Source organism: Amphibalanus amphitrite, unplaced genomic scaffold (genome assembly GCF_019059575.1).
Source record: "Amphibalanus amphitrite isolate SeventyFive unplaced genomic scaffold, NRLGWU_Aamphi_draft 000001F_arrow, whole genome shotgun sequence".
NCBI lineage: Eukaryota > Metazoa > Arthropoda > Thecostraca > Balanomorpha > Balanidae > Amphibalanus > Amphibalanus amphitrite.
This window is the reverse complement of record NW_024881499.1, coordinates 439,544-459,169: the sequence shown is the minus strand read 5'-3', so window position 1 is coordinate 459,169 and position 19,626 is coordinate 439,544. Positions and strand designations below refer to the sequence as shown.

Sequence of the window (19,626 nt, the reverse complement as noted above, 5' to 3'; positions counted from 1 at the left end):
GCCTGGCTCGTAGTCGGTAGTCTAGTGTCATAAATTGATGCTTCTCTACATTAAAACTTAAAAGCCATTTCAAATCATAGAACATCAGTCAATCTTTCATTTTTAAGCACTAACGTTGGCTTTTAAATGCTTTTTGAGAAAATAAAGTCTTAAAGTGTTTGCAGTGAATTAGTGGGCAATGTCAAATCGTTGCTGTGTTTTAGAGCACATTATAACAGAATTGACGGCTCTGGCGCAGATGTTTCAAACAAAAGGTTTTGAAAAACCCACGAAAAACCACTGAAAACTCTATAATGAACTAATAATAAGTGAAAAACAGTGATAAATTCCGTTGATAAAAAAGTGAGTATAGGTGCACGCTACACTGGGTGAGTTGTGTTATTGGAGATATGATAATTTTCCTTTTTATAGATGTCTGATATTACTTGCAGAAGCTAGGGAACATTTTTGATAAGGCTTTGGTGCATACCTAACTTATTGCCTAGTTCAAGTTGACTGTTTATTTAGATTCTAGGCTACAGTTTCAAGTTTTTGGTTTGAAGTAAGAGCTCGAACACTTTTTTGATAATATTGCTAAGGAAGCCCTCAGCGCCCCGCAAAGTAAATCTTGTCGATCTTTTCTCATTTTGTAATACTCTGCCTGCATGAGCCTGCTGAAGTTAATGTTTGTATGCCTAGATTATTGACGATGCGGCCATGTGCCTCAGTATACTCGGGTGAACTGTGAGCATTAAATCACATACTTGCATACCTGCTCTTGCCTGAAACCGTTTTTTTTTTTGGGGGGGGGGGGCATTTAGGTGGCTAAAAATCTGGACTCTTGGTAAAGTTGCAAACTATTTGATGTGATGTTTTCCCAACAGTGTTCTAAAATTGGATATTGGCTGGGTGTGCTGATGAAGAAAAACATCCTAGGATGAAAAAAAGAAAGTAAATAACTGCAGTATTTTTGCAAAATGGTGTAATGCTAATTTTTATGCTAACTGATAAACCAGGATTTCATGTCAGGATCTTGACAGGGTGTGGAACAAAAGGATGTGGGTGCATCAACTGTCAAGTAACAAGTGAACTGGCTGTTGGGAATACATGAAACTCTTTTCAGAGATGAAGTAAAGTTGGTCATTCATATTTTAGGTATGAAAATATTTTCCCCATTAGGTGTGATTTGCCACCAAAAAGGCTGAAAAATGAAACACTGTTTCCCAATTGCCTTATTTTGTTCAATCATGGGATATTACAATACCTGTGATAAGTTTGTAACAGTTTGATTGGTACGCACTACTCAGGTACCGTAAAATGGGGTGTTAAGGGACAGTTTTGAGGTGTTTTGTTATATAACTCAAGAAGGGTTGGGGATAGAAGAATCAACTTGTCAGCATTTTATGTGGAATTTGGTGCTTTACATGCCTGCTACATTAAAGTTTTAAAATATATACATGCATATTATTTTTTATTATTTTTCATCACTGTCCCTTAGCACCCCAATGTGGGGTGTTAAGGGACACCTATATTATTCCAAGAAATGGTCATCAAATGCCCACAATTGGGGTGTGAAAGGGCACACAATTTATTTATTGAAATGTTTTGCATATTCTGTCACAAAACAAGTCAGGTTCATTCACCACTAATGGCCTTTTTAGCCAATTACATGTAATGCAGTTTACGCTTCTGGAAAATGTGCTTATTATAAGGTAAACAGAACTAAAAAGTACCCTTCTGTCATCAACAAACTCATTTTGAAGCTATTCACTTGTCATTATGTTGCCCTCTTTATTTTGGCCTTTTTATGATGACATCACGTTAACCTACATCAAACCTCATTGACCCATCATTGTAAAAGAGAGTGTTAAGGGAGTTTTGAGGTGTTTTGTTATATAACTTAAGATGTGTTAGAGATGAAAGCATGAACTTGCCAGCATTTTGTGTGGAATTTGGTGTTTTCCATGCCTACTCAAAGAAAACTTTTTGAAAATTTATTTAGACATTATTTTTTATGTTTTCTTCCCTGTTCCTTAGCACCCCACATCCACCTCAAAATATGCATGTGTCTGGAAAAGAGGAAGAGGATGATGAATGAATGGGTGGATTTGTATAAGTTTTTCAGGAAACATGTGCAATACATGTGACAATACACCTATGCATTCATTTTACCTGTACACCTACCAGTCTATGTGGTACACACAGAGTTTTGGAGATGTCTCAATTTTGTGAAAATGTAGCATGATTTTCAAAACCATTTTTGAACCAAATCACTTGCATGAAAAACCATGCCATTTTATCCTATAGTCAAGAACAAAACAGTGTCAACTACAACACTCAAGTTTTTATTCAACCTTCTCAAATTAGGAACTTAACATGACTCAAAGTTTTTCCCACGCAACTGTCCCTTATCACCCCACTGTCCCTTAACACCCCATTTTACGGTACCTATGTCCCCTATATTGATGAATGATGACTATGTTCTTTTCCAGATCTTGGCCCTGTAGAGTGTAGAACGTAGGTGGAAGTTATGAAGCTCTATGCTTATGCTATGCCTAGTTCAAGTTTTTGGTATTCTTATAGCAGGCGTCTCACATGCTGCCAACGGTTTGGGAAAAGTCGCTAGATTCGTCAGGTCTAGAGATATTTCTACCAATTCGCTATATAGGGTAATAACTAATAACATAGCGGTGATTTCAAAAACGGAGTCAGTTTTTCTGGAGGGGCAAGGGGGGTACAACAGATAACTTGTTTCCCGGGAACGCCTGATCGGAGTCAGGCTTGCAAGGCCACGTTGGAAAGCGTTCGAGTAGACAAGCCTAATGGCTAATTAGTAATGCGAATTATCATCGGATACTGGGAGGAGGGGCGGGGGGGGGGGGTGCGTGGGGGGGATTGCCCCTTGACCAATAGCTCGGGAACGGCTGATCGGAGCCAGGCTTGCAAGGTGACGCTGGAAAGCGGTCGAGTAGACAAGCCTAATTAGTGATGCAAATTAGTATCAGGATGCTGGGGGGGGGGGGGCGTGGGGGGATTGCCCCTTGACCGATAGGTCGGGAACGGCTGATCGGAGCCAGGCTTGCAAGGCGACGTTGGAAAGCGGTCGAGTAGACATACCTAATTAGTAATGCAGACTAACATCGGGATACTGGGGGGGGGGGGGGGTTACCCCCTGCCTGACAGATAGCTCGGGAACGGCTGATCGGAGCCAGGCTTGCAATGCGGCGTTGGAAAGCGTCCGAGTAGACAATCCTAATTAGTAATGCAAGTTATCATCGGGATGCTGGGGGGGGGGGGGGGGGGTGCCGGTGCGTGGGTGGATTGCCCCTTGACCGGTAGCTCGGAAACGGCTGATCGGAGCCAGGCATGCAAGGTGGCGTTGGAAAGCGGTCGAGTAGACAAGCCTAATTAGCAATGCAAATTATCATCGGGATACTAGGGGGAGGGGCGCGTGGGGGGAGGGGGCGGTACTAATTAGGATTGTCTACCCGAACGCTTTCCAACGCCGCATTGCAAGCCTGGCTCCGATCAGTCGTTCCCGAGCTATCGGTCAGGGGGGAAATACCCCACGCACCCCCCGTATCCCGAGGATAATTTGCATTACTAATTAGGATTGCCTACTCGAATGCTTTCCAACGCCGCATTGCAAGCCTGGCTCCGATCAGCCGTTCCCGAGCTATCGGTCAGGGGGCACCACCCCACGCACCACCCCCCCCCCCCCCCAGTATCCCGTATTCGATGATAATTCGCGTTACTAATTAGCCATTAGGCTTACCTACTCGGACGCTTTCCAACGCAGCCTTGCTTAAGCCTGACTCCGATCAGGCGTTCCCGAAAAAGAAGTTATCTGTTGTACTCCCCCCCCCCCCTCTGCCCCTCCCCCTCATAAAAAACTGACGCCGTTTTTTAAATCACCGCTATGTAATTACCCTATATAGCGAATTGGTAGAAATATCTCTAGACCTGACGAATCTAGCGACTTTTCCCAAACCGGTGGCAGCATGTGAGACGCCTGCTATAAGAATACCAAGTTTTCCACTCCGCGCATTCTTGGTCTGAATTTTCCACTTGACACCCTAGCTCAAAACCAATTCTAGGACACTGCTAAATTACATACAACCCATGCCCCAGCCCATCTGTTTTTAATCATTCCAAAACGTACAGGGGCAAACTTCATAAGTAAACCTTTTATAGACCAATGGACCATACTGGCAGCGACCAAGTAAAATAAGAATGTCTAATATTGATGAATGTTTACCTGCAGATTTTTGGTATACTCCTTTGTGCGCTAGGAAATGATCATGGTGCGGAGATATTCTTTAACATGATGCTGTCCTTTGGCTTTCTTCCCCTGATATCACTTCCCACTAGACAAAGCGAAACAAGGCTATCTTTGCTAGATAATATATATTGTAACAATATATCACTGGCCAAGGATACAGGAGTAATTTACGATGACTTATCTGACCACTTCCCAATATATGTTTTCTTAAAAACATATAAACAAAGAAATATGAGGCCGAAGAAACAAATCACATCATTTAACTACAATAAAATCACTGATCTGCAAATGCATTTGCAGAACGATTTACAAAACCTCACTAATGTAACTGATCCTAACTTAGCTTATGAAAAAATAATTCGATCTTATTCTGTTGGAATACAAAAGTTTAGCAAAACTTTTGTACCATCGCGAAAAAATACACCAATTAAACCCTGGATCACGCCTGGCATCTTGGCCTCGATATCCAGAAAAAATGAACTATTTCTGTTAAAAAATAAAGAGCCGGTGCTTGAAAATACAAATAAGTATCGCAAATATCGTAATTTACTTGTGAAAATAATAAGAGAAGCAAAGAAAGCATATATCCAAGCTAAACTTAAAACATCAGACTCTAAGGAAACGTGGAATATCATCAAGGAATTGTCCACAGGCTCCTCCGAAAACATCAAATTACCTGAGGCATTTAAAACAAACAGAGGCCTAGTCCAAGACACCAAAGAAATAGTTACTATGTTTAACAAATTTTTCACGAACATCGGAAAGGAGCTGAAAAGCAAGATAAGAGAAACTGAATGCAATCCATTGGATTATCTTCCTAACTACGTAGGAATACCACTTCATCGATTCTCTGCGACAGATGAAAATGAAGTAAAAAATATTGTGAACAATATGCGCAATGTGGGAAGTGGTCATGACAAAATAAATACAAAGATATTTAAATCAACATATACATCAATAATAGCTGAAATTGTTCACTTAATGAATCTCTGCCTTCACCAAGGTGTGTTTCCCACCTTATTAAAAAGAGCTGTTATTAAGCCCATTTATAAGTCTGGGGACAAACAGTTATTCAATAACTACAGACCAATTTCTTTACTGCCGGTCATCTCGAAATTACTAGAAAAACTCATTTATGCTCGTTTAAGTGAACACTTGACTCAAAATAACATCATCTGTGATAATCAATTTGGCTTTAGGCAAGGTTTGAGTACGTACATGCCTATCGTAATTCTTCAAGAAAAAATTGTAAGTGCTTTTGAAAGTAACTTGAACACTTGCGGAATTTACCTCGACCTCCGCAAGGCTTTCGATACAGTTGATATCGAAATATTACTTTGTAAGCTACATAAATATGGCATATGTGATGAAGCACATATGATGCTAAGATCATACTTGAACGAACGCACTCAATGTGTACAAATTGATGACATTGAATCATCTATTCTTCCGATAAACATCGGAGTACCTCAGGGATCTATTTTAGGTCCACTTCTTTTTATATTGTACATAAATGATTTTATCTCCGTATGTGATGAACACATATCTGTTCTTTTATATGCTGATGATACTGCCATTTTTATAGAAGGAGAAAACGAAAATGTACTTCAAGCTAGAGTAAATACATTAATGCCTAAAGTTGCTGAATGGTTTGCTTCCAACCAGTTGTCTTTAAACTCTGATAAAACGTACTATCAGATATATACCAATAAACGAACAGATTTTGAACTAGCAATTCAAATTGATGGTGCTGAAATTGTCCGTGCAAACACTGTTAAATACCTTGGTGTATTTATTGATGAAGACCTCAAATGGAAAACACACATAGCCAAACTGCAAACAACATTGTCGAGAAACATTGGAATGATGAATAGGTTAAAGTACCTCTTGGGCACAAAACACCTTTTGTTATTGTATCATTCTCTTTTCCAGAGTCATGTCAACTACTGCTGCTTTATTTACACTAACACTTATCCAAATAGCTTAAGTGAATTAGAAAAACTTCAGAAACGAGCTGTTAGAATAATCGATGGACAGCCAAGACTGGCTCATACTGCGCCAATATTCAGGAAATTTAAACTCCTTAAACTTAGGGATCTTGGGCATCAACAAATGTTATTACTATTACACAGAAAACTTAATGGGAACCTGCCATCTGCTATTGCTGAGCTTTTTGTAACCTCCGAACCTACTAGAATTAATCGTTCCGTTAAACATTTCCATGAGTCATTTGCATATAGAGTTTACAAAACTCATACTTTATCATGGGCTGGGCCTAGAATTTGGAACAGAATTATGGTACCTTTATTTCCTAGACTTTCTACGGTGCCAACTTCGAAATCCGTTATCAAAAACATCTCCAAAAGTTTCTTCCTAAGCCAGTATGGTTGATTCATTGAATACAGTGTTTCTCATCAATATATGTTCCATGTATATTAGTATGTACGTTTTTACACATAAAAAACATCTTTATTATCGAGTAGCTAGTTCTGTTACCCGTCCTTCCTTTTCGGTTACCCCTTTTCCATTGTGTGTATGTGATTTTTTTTGTGTTCTTTGTTTTTGTTTTTGTTTTTTTGCTTTTTTTTTGCGTCTTTTGATATCGCCTGCCAGTCTCGTTATGTTGCCTTTATTGCTTTATTGCCTTACCTGTCCTAATTTCTACACCAGCCACTTCGGAACTGGCCTCTGTGGGCCGTCTGACAACAAGCCTTGCTTAGTTGGACGGCCCTACAAAGGCTCAGTAAATGACCCTGCCTGAATTTGACCAGAGATGTTACCTACAACAATCCACTATGTATGTATGACTGTATCCCCCTCAGTTGTCTTCCTCCCACTAACATTCCCCTGTGTGAGTGAGCATCAGTGGGCGTTTCAGGGATGTAGGAGGGCAGTCACTAACTGTTTGCAGTTGTGACTACTTTGCTTCTTTTATACCATCTATTAACAGCATGCTTACTCCTCTGATATTCGCCTTCTTTTGTTTTTTTCCTTACTCTTAGCAGGGAGTGCCGCGACTTGTCATATTAAGTTTTCTGGTGTTAACGTAAGGTTCTGTGTGTCGCTGGGATAGAGGGAGGGGGCACTCCTGGTCACCTGTTCATGGGTGGCGGTGTAGAAAAAAAAAAAAAAAAAAAGTGCTTGCTAAACCATCACTATCAAGCGCAGTGATGGAGCAACTTCCACCTAATTAAAAACAAGTTTATTTTGGTTTTGGTAAAATGCTGTGAATTTTCAGGATATTTATTTCTTTTCTACAGAAAATAGTCCCAGCCCCAATAGTTCATTGTGACTACTGACTGTTCAATCACATGTGCTCCATTTCTTAATGTAAGTTTTGAAGACCATCTCAGTAGAAAATGCTTCAAAAGATGGATAGTGGGCAAAATATCCTGAATTTATCGTGCTGCATGGCAATTAGTATTGCTGAGAAAGTTTATTTTTGTTCCAGATTATTGTGGGTGCAGAATACATTGTCTGCACCCACTGGGGATTTTGTATTTATAAATTTAGTTTGAATGTTTGAATGGACGGATTGACAGAGCCGAAGCCCACGCTAAGCAGAGCTTGTTGCGTAGACCCCGACCCCTACCGTCCGATCGCGCAATTCCGGGTATCGGGAGAATTTAGATGTCAAAGTTTAACGTGCCCTTCGAAGCCGGACACGGCCTGTCCCACTCAACTGACTTCAACTGGCTGCGGCTGCTCCCACCAACCGCAGACCATCCCCGTCAGGAGTCTCAAATATCGAGCGCCGGAGCGTCTCGAACCCGGGCTCTCACTACCGGGAGTCCAATGCTCTACCAACTGAGCTACGGGACAGCTGCACCCATTATTGTGGGTGCAGCTGCACCCACTGCACCCATGGTTCCTACGCGTATGCCTTTCAAGATAGTTTAGTTTATTTGGCGCGTCTCGACGAGAGGAACACGATGTTGGCATTAATAATGTGACTCTTTTGAGTCAAAAGTTATTGCAGAAAACCCTTTTTTTGTAAAAACATCAATATTTCAGTTTCTGCCCTCTGGAGGCTGAGCCGTTGATCTGAGGTCAAATCTGAGGGCACGCGCGAAAGAGTGTTTAAAGGTAGTGTGCCAGCTTTCCTGGACCGTATGGAGTTAATGGCCCAGATAAGGAGAACCGGATTTTTAGAACTTATCCATACCTTCAAAACTCATGGAAACGTCTTAAATTCTTCAAATTTTGAGTACCCCAGTGCGAAATTCGCCCCGACGGGTTGTCGGTCGTACCCCAACCACATTTCACACCACTATGAACAATAAATGCACACACTGAAATCGCTATTACCGATATGCTCATCCAATCAAGTTTCGATAAACCCGTTCATCATCATCTCCTGCGGTTTCGAACACGCCTGTTAGGTGGTGCGGTAGACCGAGCCCAAAGCCAGGGCCCCGGTAACGTGAGGTAGCCGAGTCGGGGCAGCGTGCGCTGACCCAAGCCGGGGCCGCGCGTCCTCCCGGTGTCATGTGATAGCCCGGGGCTGCCCGCGGGGATGCGGTAGACCGCGCCCAAAGCTGCGGCCCCGGCTTGGGTCAGCGCACGCTGCCCCGACTCGGCTACCTCACGTTACCGGGGCCCTGGCTTTGGGCGCGGCTTCTGCTCATACTTTGTGGTGCGGTGGTGGTGTGTCGGGCCGCGCGCTCTGACTTCGGTCAAGAAAAATGCGTCAGCTGATCATTGTCATTTCTGCCACTTGCGTGTGGTGAAATGGGGTCATAATTTAAGAACGGCTTTTTCATATCAATTATTTTACATAAAATCATATTTCAAACCATAGATAATGTTCGACAGCCAAATGAAAGAAACAATACCAATACAGGCTTACAGTTTAAGGCTCGACATTGTGTTATCTACGATTAGACAGCTGATAACTCATTCCCGTACGTCGTAACTCTATAATGACCTTTGCTTATTGTCACATGTGCGCCGCATTCGCGATTGTTGCCGACGCCTGTTTGCAGGCACTGGCGGTCGCAGCCGCTAGCAAAAGGGGGGGCCAAAGTCACACTCGCGGGACATAACATTTATCCGTCACCGGGAGGGGGGGGGGGGTGATCGGCTAATTTTTTACGTCCACGAGGTGCCGCGCAGTTGGCATTACTTATGCTTCATCCATCTGATTCTTGCGTGAAATTTTTAAGCTCAATTTAAGGCAAAATCACCAGTTCCATTTCCCGTCCCACGGTGCTTCCACCGGTCGGCCCACTGCACCATGACGACGGATCGGTGTAGCATAGGTATACTGGAAGGTCAGGCACGCGGATTCATGACCTTACCACTATAAAACAATTCGGAAAAGTACAGATACCTCTTCCTTTGAACAAGCATGTGAAACCCAGAGAGCATTTTCAGACTATGACATTTACTCATATAGGTAACATACCTAGTTGTGTGGCGGCGGGAGAGAGTAGGTACACCGACCGACCTCTGGAGACCCCCCACAGGTTCCGAGCTTTCAAAATTGGCATCTGAGGGCCGCGCGCGACTCCTGCGGGGCTTCGCAGCGGCTCTATTGGGGCTCACTCAACCTGCCTAGTCTTACTGCTAAAAAGACTGGCCCTGAGCCCTAAGGACTTCATCAGTCTCTGCCAGCCCCAGGACCCACACCGGCTCATGGGGTCCCGACGTCGAAATATGAGGGAATCTGCGCCGGACCATCAGGACGCAAAGTAATCTCGATCAGGACCAACGTAAGGCTGTGCCGGAGACTGCGTGAGCCCTCTGATCTTCAGAAACCCACCCATATATGTTTTCACTTAGAGGCCAGTTTAGGGCCCTCAGAGACCAGTACAGGGCCTGCAAACTACAAAGGCCAGTAGTTTGAGACAATCAGTGACCGAGTTGGGCTCTCAGAGGCTAATGTGGGTTATTACAGGCCAACATGGGCCCTCAGAGGTCAGCGTGGGGCCCTAAAAGACCGGCATGAGCCGTCGTTGGACCCCAGAGGCCAGCAGAGGGCCCTCAAAGGCCAAGATGGGCCCTCCTCAAATGCCAATGCAGGCCCTTAGAGGCCGGCATCGGGTCTTCAGCAGCCAGTGCGGGGCCCTCATTGGCACCTTAAGGTTCGTCTTGGGACACCACAGACAGAAATAAGGCCACCAGAGACCGGTGTGAGACCCTCAGACGCCGGTTGGGACCCCTGAGGCCTGTTAGGGGCCCTCATAGGCCAGATGTGGGGTCTCAGAGGTTGATGTAGGCTCTTAGCGGTCAACGTGGGCACTTGACCGCCACTGAAGTTCCCTCAGAGGTCAGTGTAGGACGCTCAAAGACCGGTGTGGGAGCTATATTAATAGCTGGGCGTGGGTTTTTTTGAGCTTCGTGACGATCGAATAATTGCCAGGGCCCCATACACCTATATGGGGGCCCATTGGTTGTTTGAGGGGGGGGGCAAATGATATGATGGCCCCCTTTATTGACCTTGGGGGGCATGGCCCTGATGCCCCCCCCCCCGCGACCGCCACTGTGTACACATTACACACATGCCTCTGAGATTACATACTAGCTCATGCAAACTCTATGCAGGCCCCGGAGTTCCCACGCTAATCCTTAAGAAACCAAGCCGGCATACGGCGTCACCACCGGGCTTCTGAGGTGCACAGCACCAACCCATGAGGTCTTACTTTAGTGTTTTAGAGCCAATCTCCTTTAGCAGGGCCCACCCACCACTGCCGAAGAGGGTCTCATGCCAGCCATTGCTGGGCCTACGAGAGCCTCAAGTAAACCCACGCTGATATTCCATATAAGATCCGGCCATACTCGTGAACCGGTGCCAGCGACGCTGACCACCAAATTGACAGAATGCGAAACTGAGCCCTCATGAGTGAAATTTACGTCCTTTGATGGCGCAAGAAAGAAAATGAAACATACGAAAAGCTTTTCTAGGACTTTTGTTCGATCTGAAAGGTGGGGCCAAAAGATAGTATGGCCCCACCTTTCAGCACCAAAGGGGGGCCATGGCCCCCGTGGCCCCCCCCCCCTGGGACCGCCAGTGTTTGCAGGTCAGCCCACTACAGTTGTTATACATATCGAAAAACCGATAAACTTTTAGGCGAAAAAGGCACTATTCCAGGCCCATTTTTTTATTTTTTTTTTGCGATATTTGGTAAAAACAGAAGCTTCTTATCCTAGGAAAAATAAAATGGGAAATCTTTCAAAGGTGGCACACTACCTTTAAAGAACTATTGAATGCGCTTTTCCGCGGCGCTGTTACTCTATTTGTTCCGGGGTTTTGGGCCGGGTTTCCGAAATGTGTTGAATAGGCAAAATTTGACCTTTGATGACCTCTGGCGACCTGACCTTTGACGTGACTCAAAAATGACTGAGGTGTTTTCTTCATTATTTTTTTTACCTTCTTTCGAATGTCGCTTATCACGTCGCTACGTGGCCCAGGAGCCGAGGTAGACGGGGGGGGGGGGGCGTGAAATCCCCTCCCCCCACCAGCACGACACAGAAAACTCAGACCACCATTACGGCATAGGTTAACCCGCGCATGACTGGGGTATTTTTCATAACGCGAGTGACTGAGAGGGGGGCCTCTCTAGAGCCCCCTCCTATCTCAAAAACTTCTGGGCCGATCGTCAAAATTCAAACGGCGTCTGATAGCCCTGGAAAAACTGTCGAACGAAACCTATTTTCATTGACCTCGAGGTCACCGATGACGTCACAGGTCAGGTCTAAATAAAAATTATTGGCATTTTTGCTTGCTTACAATTTAGGCTCTGGCCGCCGGCTGACAAGTCCGATCAGGCTCATTCTAGGTCACGAAAATTGTATATCATGTATCGGTCACCTGACGGATGTTTCATGGTCCACTTTACACGTAGATTTCGAGAATGATGTCGTCTGTGTCATTTGAGGTCATTTTCAGCTGAATATACCGGAGGTCAGGTCAATTTCAGGTCAGAAAAGTTCAAATTTTGAAATGATATTTTTCAACAAAAAAGAAGTGCCTATCAGATGCAGTTTGAGCTCAGGAACACGATGGTGCCATTTATATTGCTGTACGATGCCAAAAACGTAGGTACTGAAAAACGGTTTTGAAAAATATATAATTGTTAAATTTTGATAATTATGCACATAACATGGCTATTTTTGAAGATATTGGACTAAAACTTGCTAGGGTAGTTCATCAATGTGTGTTCTATCACATATATTCCGGTATTTGCGAAAAATCAAAAACTTTTTGAAAAAAATCAAATATATATTTGTAATTGTAAAACACATTTTTCAAAGGTTTCGAAAATTCGAGATACCAGTTTGATAGCTACGTGTATTTGTAGTCCACTGATGCAAAGAAATTGGATCTAGCTTTAAAACTGAGCTCTTGAGAGCGTTTGCCGTAATTCAATATTTTGCATCAATATCGGCCGACATTACGTCACTCTGACGTCATTTCTGGCCAAACTATGGTAGCTAGAAAACTGAAATTTTAACACAAGGTGTCAAATTGATGCTGCTGAGGGTATTGCAAGTTTCGTGCTGATCCGTGAAACGGTTTAAAAGATATTGCCGAAAAACGGGAGGGAGGCTCTGTAGAGCCCCCCCCCCCCCCAGTCGGGTTATGCGCGGGTTAAAGTGCTGTTTTAATGTTTTTCAGTATAACATTCGACATCAGGCTTGTATTGAGTTTTATGGGCATTGTGTTTCTCTTTGTCATAACACGTTACGTAATCGACTGTTTGTTCGGGTGTCTGAGGTATATGCTGTGCGGCAGTCGGACGGCGGCGCTCGGAGGCGGCGGTGCGGCTGTGCTGTGCCGCGCGGGGAGCCATGAACGGCCCGGCCACGTTCGAGGGCCACCCGGACCGGTACGGCGGCCTGCTGGTCGACCTCCGCCACGAGACGGTGCTGCAGGCCGCCAGCTTCACCCAGCTGCTCGCAGGTGCGTGTGCACCAGCGGACGCCGCTAAAAGGAATGTTAACAGATCCGTGGTCTGCTGCGAGTAGGGTGCTGAACACCTTTGAGAGTACTTACACATATCGGAACGTGAATTGACCCGTGCTTTTCCTGTCATTAGCCATCGCACTTCTAACAAAGGTCTGTGCACCGTATGTGGGAGGGGACGGCGGCTAAGGAACTGATAAGCTAACTTTACTGAGGTGATAATTTTGTTTCAGCGTCTTTGGAAAAATGGACATCTGAAGGCATTCGCGGAGTTTGGTTCCGTGTTGACATCGAACACTCTGAATTCGTCCCTGTTCTTGTGAAGGTAATATTTTATCTGAATTCGTCCCTGTTCTTGTGAAGGTAATATTTTATCTGAATTCGTCCCTGTTCTTGTGAAGGTAATATTTTATCTGAATTCGTCCCTGTTCTTGTGAAGGTAATATTTTATCTGAATTCGTCCCTGTTCTTGTGAAGGTAATATTTTATCTGAATTCGTCCCTGTTCTTGTGAAGGTAATATTTTATCTGAATTCGTCCCTGTTCTTGTGAAGGTATTATTTTATCTGAATTCGTTCCTGTTCTTGTGAAGGTAATATTTTATCTGAATTCGTTCCTGTTCTTGTGAAGGTAATATTTTATCTGAATTCGTCCCTGTTCTTGTGAAGGTAATATTTTATCTGAATTCGTCCCTGTTCTTGTGAAGGTAATATTTTATCTGAATTCGTCCCTGTTCTTGTGAAGGTAATATTTTATCTGAATTCGTCCCTGTTCTTGTGAAGGTAATATTTTATCTGAATTCGTCCCTGTTCTTGTGAAGGTACTATTTTATCTGAATTCGTCCCTGTTCTTGTGAAGGTACTATTTTATCTGAATTCGTCCCTGTTCTTGTGAAGGTACTATTTTATCTGAATTCGTCCCTGTTCTTGTGAAGGTAATGTTTTATCTGAATTCGTCCCTGTTCTTGTGAAGGTAATATTTTATCTGAATTCGTCCCTGTTCTTGTGAAGGTAATATTTTATCTGAATTCGTTCCTGTTCTTGTGAAGGTAGTATTTTCTTAAATCGTTGTGTTAATTATTTCGATGCATTTCTTTTCATTGCATCTGTTGCGATTGAAGCTGATAGTTATGAATGTTAACCCGCGCCCTGATGGGGGGGGGGGGGCATTTTGGTCCCCCTGTGGTTTTTCTTAAATAGCGAGAAAACGGCGGCGCCAAATTTTGGGTACCTTACCGGGCATCAATTTGACACCTTCACACAAAATTTCAAGTCACAGGTCACCTCAGGTCAGGAGTTATTGAGGTCAAACTGAGGTCATGTTCGAGCAAAAATGAGCAAAAAAACATGACATCTTGAAACGCTCACCAATTCTACAGTTAACAAGCAATTTTAAAGTTCTTTATGTGGTTGTGTAGAGAAAAGACGGCGCTACAAAACTGCTATCTCGGATTTTCGAAATTTTGGGATTTTGACCCCCAAAAATTAAAAAAAATTGATTTTTTTAGAAAAACTCAAAAATTTCCAATTTTTTTCGAATTTCCGAAACGGAATATATGTGATAGTCCCTACGCTCTTCGATATACATACCAAATTTTAGATCGATACCTCTTTTTTTGGCCAAGTTATAGCAAAAAAACTGTTAAAAATTGATGACGTCAAATTTTTGAACTCAATTTTTAGCAATTCTAGACCTCGTAGCGCAAAACGGAGACCACCATTGAACTCCCCGTGACGAGCTGCATCGAATCGATACCCATTTTATGCAAAAATATCAACTTTGAAATTTGACCTAATTTGACCTGACCTTGACCTGACCTTGACCCGACCTTGACCAAAACGTGACCTTAGCTGGCCCTAAAGTCTGTCTGACCCACATACTCGCATTTGTCATGTAAAATGGACCATAAAACATGTATCACACGACACTTTCATATTGTGACCCCCCCCAGTGACCTGACCTCTGTGACCTGACCTAGTATCAGTGACCTCAAATAGCAAAATATGTGTTTGAAGAACATTTCTCCACCGATGATTTTCAATGAAATGCATTTTACTCGATTTTACAACGCATTTCTTGAAATGCCTGTAAACGGTGAAAATTCGACTTTTGACCTGACCTGTGACGTCATCGGTTTGACCGAGGTCAATGAAATTGGGTCACAAGGTAGTTCCCCGTTGGGGCTATCCAACACCGTTTACCGCTTGTCGCTATGTTGCGTGGTTCTCGAGATCTGAGGGGGGGGGGGCCAAAATGGCCCCCCCCCCATCAGACCGCGTTGCTCGGCAGACCCCATCTGGGCGCGGGTTAACCCTCGCCGGCACAGGCCATTTTGCGTCCTTCGACGGCACAAGAGGGGTTGGTACGACCCCCCCCCTCGCGTTTGGCCCCTGATCGAGCTAGAGCTTCGCGGAAAAAACGAGCGTGTTGCCCGTCACGAGAGGAAGCCGATGATACCCAATTTTAAGGTCCTAGGTCATCGGGTGACCTTCCAGGTCAGGTCAATGACCCGAAGACCGGGAAAATCGGGACCTGTTAGAAAGTCGTAAAGTGTGGCTGCTATGTGGTTTTCCGGGGTGCTGATCACGAATATCGTGTTAGTTTTCATCAGAGATGATGTTTTTAGGCATTTAGACCAGGTCGGGTCAGGTCAGGTCAGGTCAACCGGTAGGGGTTGTGTCGGACGGGTATTCGTAATACGTGTCAACCGCCTCTGACAGCTTCGTAACATGTTACGAAGGCACCAAAACTACTTCGTAAATGTTCAAATGGCTGCTAAATTCGAATTCAGCTCCAAGAACTAGCCTAGAAACATGTAAAACTCGAAAAAGTGAACCGAGGTCACCCGAGGTCACCAAAGGTCAATGACCTGACCTGACCTTCAGGTGACCTTGACACCCACCCTAATGCATGGGAGCAACATCAAATCACATGTTTGAACGTTTGAAACCACGAAAAGCTTGCAAACGCGCGGCTAATGCGAGCCGACATACGCCGAATCGCGATTTCGGCCAAACATGATCACGGAAAAGAGGTCACAGGTCAAAGGTCATTGGGGTCAGGGTCATGAAATTTTCAGGGAACGTGTAAAATTGATCAATGCGAGGGTACTGAAAGTTTCGTCGCGATCGGCCGCTTTTTACGCGAGTTATTCGCGAAAAACCTTAGGGGGGGGGGGGTTGCATGTGCCGGCGAGGGTTAACCTTCCAGGCGGGGGGGGGGGGGGGCATTTTTTGCCCCTCTCCTTAGTTTTTTCTATATATCTCCAGAACCGCTGCAGAAACTTTCAGTACCCTCCCATGAATAGCTTTTGCACATTTTGAGCAATTTTTTTTTCCAAAGGCTATGATAGGTTGGCCGCTAATGACGTTGGAGTGACGTCATTTCTGCCATTTTCGACAAAAAAGGTTCCGCGGGAAGAGTTGTTAGGCCTACAGCTTTAGAGATACAGAAAAATGTTTCTGACAAAAAAGGTGTAGAATTAGCAGGGCTACAAAACTGTGTTCTCGGATTTTTGAAATTTTTGGATTTTGACCCCAAAAAAATTAAAAATAGATTTTCTTAATGTAACAGTGTCCCAAAATTGAGTTTTGTCTGGGGTGTCAGAGGGGAAAATTACCCACCAAAAAGAGGGGAGAGAGTGGAAAACTGCTGATTCGATTAGATCCAAAAAGAGGGAGAAACGCCATAAAACATGGATTTTATTTTAGGATGTAGAATGTTTGCTGCTAAACCGGGCATTCACACAACCGCTCTTTCTAGAGGTAAAAAAAATCTAGGTTTTCTTGGTTGGGAGTGGAAAATTGTTCTTAAAAATTGGTGGTGAGAGTGGAAAATGGATTTCCTTTGGATGTCATTTCCCACCCAAATCGACAAATTTTGAGACATTGTAATGTAAATGCCGAAAAATCCAAAAAGGTTTTTGAATTTCGAATAACCGGAATATATGTGATAGTCCCTACCGCCTTCTATCCACATACCAAACTTGTGATCGATAGCTCTTTTTTTTGCCAAGTTATAGCGAAAAAACTGTTCAAAATTGATTACGTCAAATTTTCAAACTCAATTTTTTAGCAATTCTTGACCTCGTAGCGCAAAACAAAGACAACCATTAGATTCCCCGTGACGAGCTGCATCGAATCAATACTCGTTTTATGCAAAACTATCAATTTCGAAATTTGACCTTTTTGGACCTGACTTTGACCTGACCTCCACCAGAAAGTGACCTAAACCGTACCTGATGGTCTTATAACCAACACCATTGAGTTGAAAATGAAAAATTGGCCATAAAACATGCATCGCACAACCTTAGTAAAGTTGGGTTCATGTACCTACTGACCCTACGTGGTCTGACCTGTGGGTATTACCAGTGACCTCTAACAGCAACATATGTACTAGGTAACTGACGCCCTATCGCTTATTTTCGACAAAATGCGTTTTACCGGGTGTTATAGCGCATTCCTTAGAAGACCCGTGAACGGTGAAACATGTTATCTTTGACCTGACCTGTGACGTCATCGGTGACCCCAAGGTCAATGAAATTTGGTTTCCTTCGACAAATATGACAGGGCTATCGAACGCCGTTTGAATTTGAAGGATCCGTCCAGTAGTTTCGGAGATACGGGGAGCGGGGCAAAAAATGCCCCCCCCCCCCGCGCGGAAGGTGCCTGCCGGGTTAAGTAGCTGAAACTCTGCTTGAGATTCATTAGGACTATTATAAATGTAAATATAACCAGTAACATACTATGAATTCGAAATAGGAGCCAAAAAAGTTATATTTAAAATTATCAAATATTTCGCTCCTGGAGCTTCACTAGCGATAATTATACAAAATTAAAACTTTTTACAGGGATGCGGAGCCGTGGATATTTCAGACGGCTCCGGCTCCGGAGAAAAAATCGGCTCCGGCTTGTAGTGTCAAACCGAACTAGGCTAGTTCAATTAACTATTTTTTCTCTTCAAAAACAGCCGGTGTCGCCTCCTTCTTTGACGGCTCCGGCTCCGGCTCCGGGCTAAATTGCACCGCTCCTGCTCCGGCTCCGGTCAAAATGTGCTGGCTCCGGCGGCTCTGGCTCCGCACCCCTGCTTTTTATGTTTATCGCTGATGAAGCTCCAGGAGCGAAACATAGGATGCTTTTAAATATAACTTTTAGCTCCTATTTCGGATTTATATAATCAAGTTATTTGCTATTTTTACGTGTATGTCATTCGTTTTTTGGCATGCTAATGAGAAGCCTTTATGTGTCCCAGGAGAATGACTTTAATTTTCGAACAATGCTGACGAGTGACGACTGTGCTGCTCCCCGGACCCATCTGTGACCGCGGCCTGTGTGCGCCCAGCACGAGTTTGTGTACCACCACGCGCTGCGCGAGTTCGTGATGCTGGTGCGGTGGCTGCCGCGCCACGAGTCCGACCAGATCCCGCCGTACGCCCACTCGCTGGTGGGCGTGGGCGGCCTGGTGGTGGCCGAGGACGGTCAGCAGCTGCTCGTCGTCCGCGAGAAGTACTACAAACAGCCGCACTGGAAGCTGCCCGGCGGCTTCGTGGAGCCCGGTAAGTGACGCCCCGGAGCCATACCTTACTCTGATCAGGGTGACGCTCCGGACCCACACCGTCTGTACAGGGTGACGCCCCGGACCCACACCGTCTGCACAGGGTGACGCCCCGGACCCACACCGTCTGCACAGGGTGACGCCCCGGACCCACACCGTCTGCACAGGGTGACGCCCCGGACCCACACCGTCTGCACAGGGTGACGCCCCGGACCCACACCGTCTGCACAGGGTGACGCCCCGGACCCACACCGTCTGCACAGGGTGACGCCCCGGACCCACACCGTCTGTACAGGGTGACGCCCCGGACCCACACCGTCTGCTCAGGGTGACGCCCCGGACCCACACCGTCTGCACAGGGTGACGCCCCGGACCCACACCGTCTGCACAGGGTGACGCCCCGGACCCACACCGTCTGTACAGGGTGACGCCCCGGACCCACACCGTCTGCTCAGGGTGACGCCCCGGACCCACACCGTCTGCACAGGGTGACGCCCCGGACCCACACCGTCTGCACAGGGTGACGCCCCGGACCCACACCGTCTGCACAGGGTGACGCCCCGGACCCACACCGTCTGCACAGGGTGACGCCCCGGACCCACACCGTCTGCTCAGGGGCGGATAACCGTCCCCCATCGGTGCGCGGGTTAAGCATTAGTTCAGTAATCAGTTGTATTGACCGAATTGATGAAAAACGTATTGCTGGTAATCGACCGATCTGCTAAAGTGACCACTGACCATCCCACCTTAACATTAGCTTTGAGTTGTGATAGCCAAAGTGGGGCCCCTGGCTGGCACTTACCGGTTTGGGCACACACAACATTCTAATTCAATCTAATTCATAATGCTTTAATTTGGAGGTGTTTAATTTCGAAGTCTGCAGTTTTCGGATTCTAAGGGGCAAA

At 45.0% G+C, this 19,626-nt stretch overlaps 1 protein-coding gene across 2 annotated transcripts in view; it reads left to right on the top strand.

Annotated features, from left to right (window-relative positions):
- Window positions 1-222: 222 nt before the first annotated feature.
- Window positions 223-19,626, top strand: part of LOC122381478 (nudix hydrolase 8-like) — a 30,167-nt gene continuing 10,763 nt past the window's right edge. Inside the window, exons 1-4 of one of the 2 annotated variants that reach the window (XM_043365742.1) lie at window positions 223-368; window positions 12,999-13,166; window positions 13,403-13,494; window positions 18,509-18,722. In XM_043365742.1, coding sequence (XP_043221677.1) covers window positions 13,055-13,166; window positions 13,403-13,494; window positions 18,509-18,722 — 418 coding nt within the window. In that variant the 5' untranslated portion in view covers window positions 223-368; window positions 12,999-13,054. The remainder of the gene's footprint in view (window positions 369-12,998; window positions 13,167-13,402; window positions 13,495-18,508; window positions 18,723-19,626) is intronic. The other variant, XM_043365831.1, reaches the window with a different exon arrangement.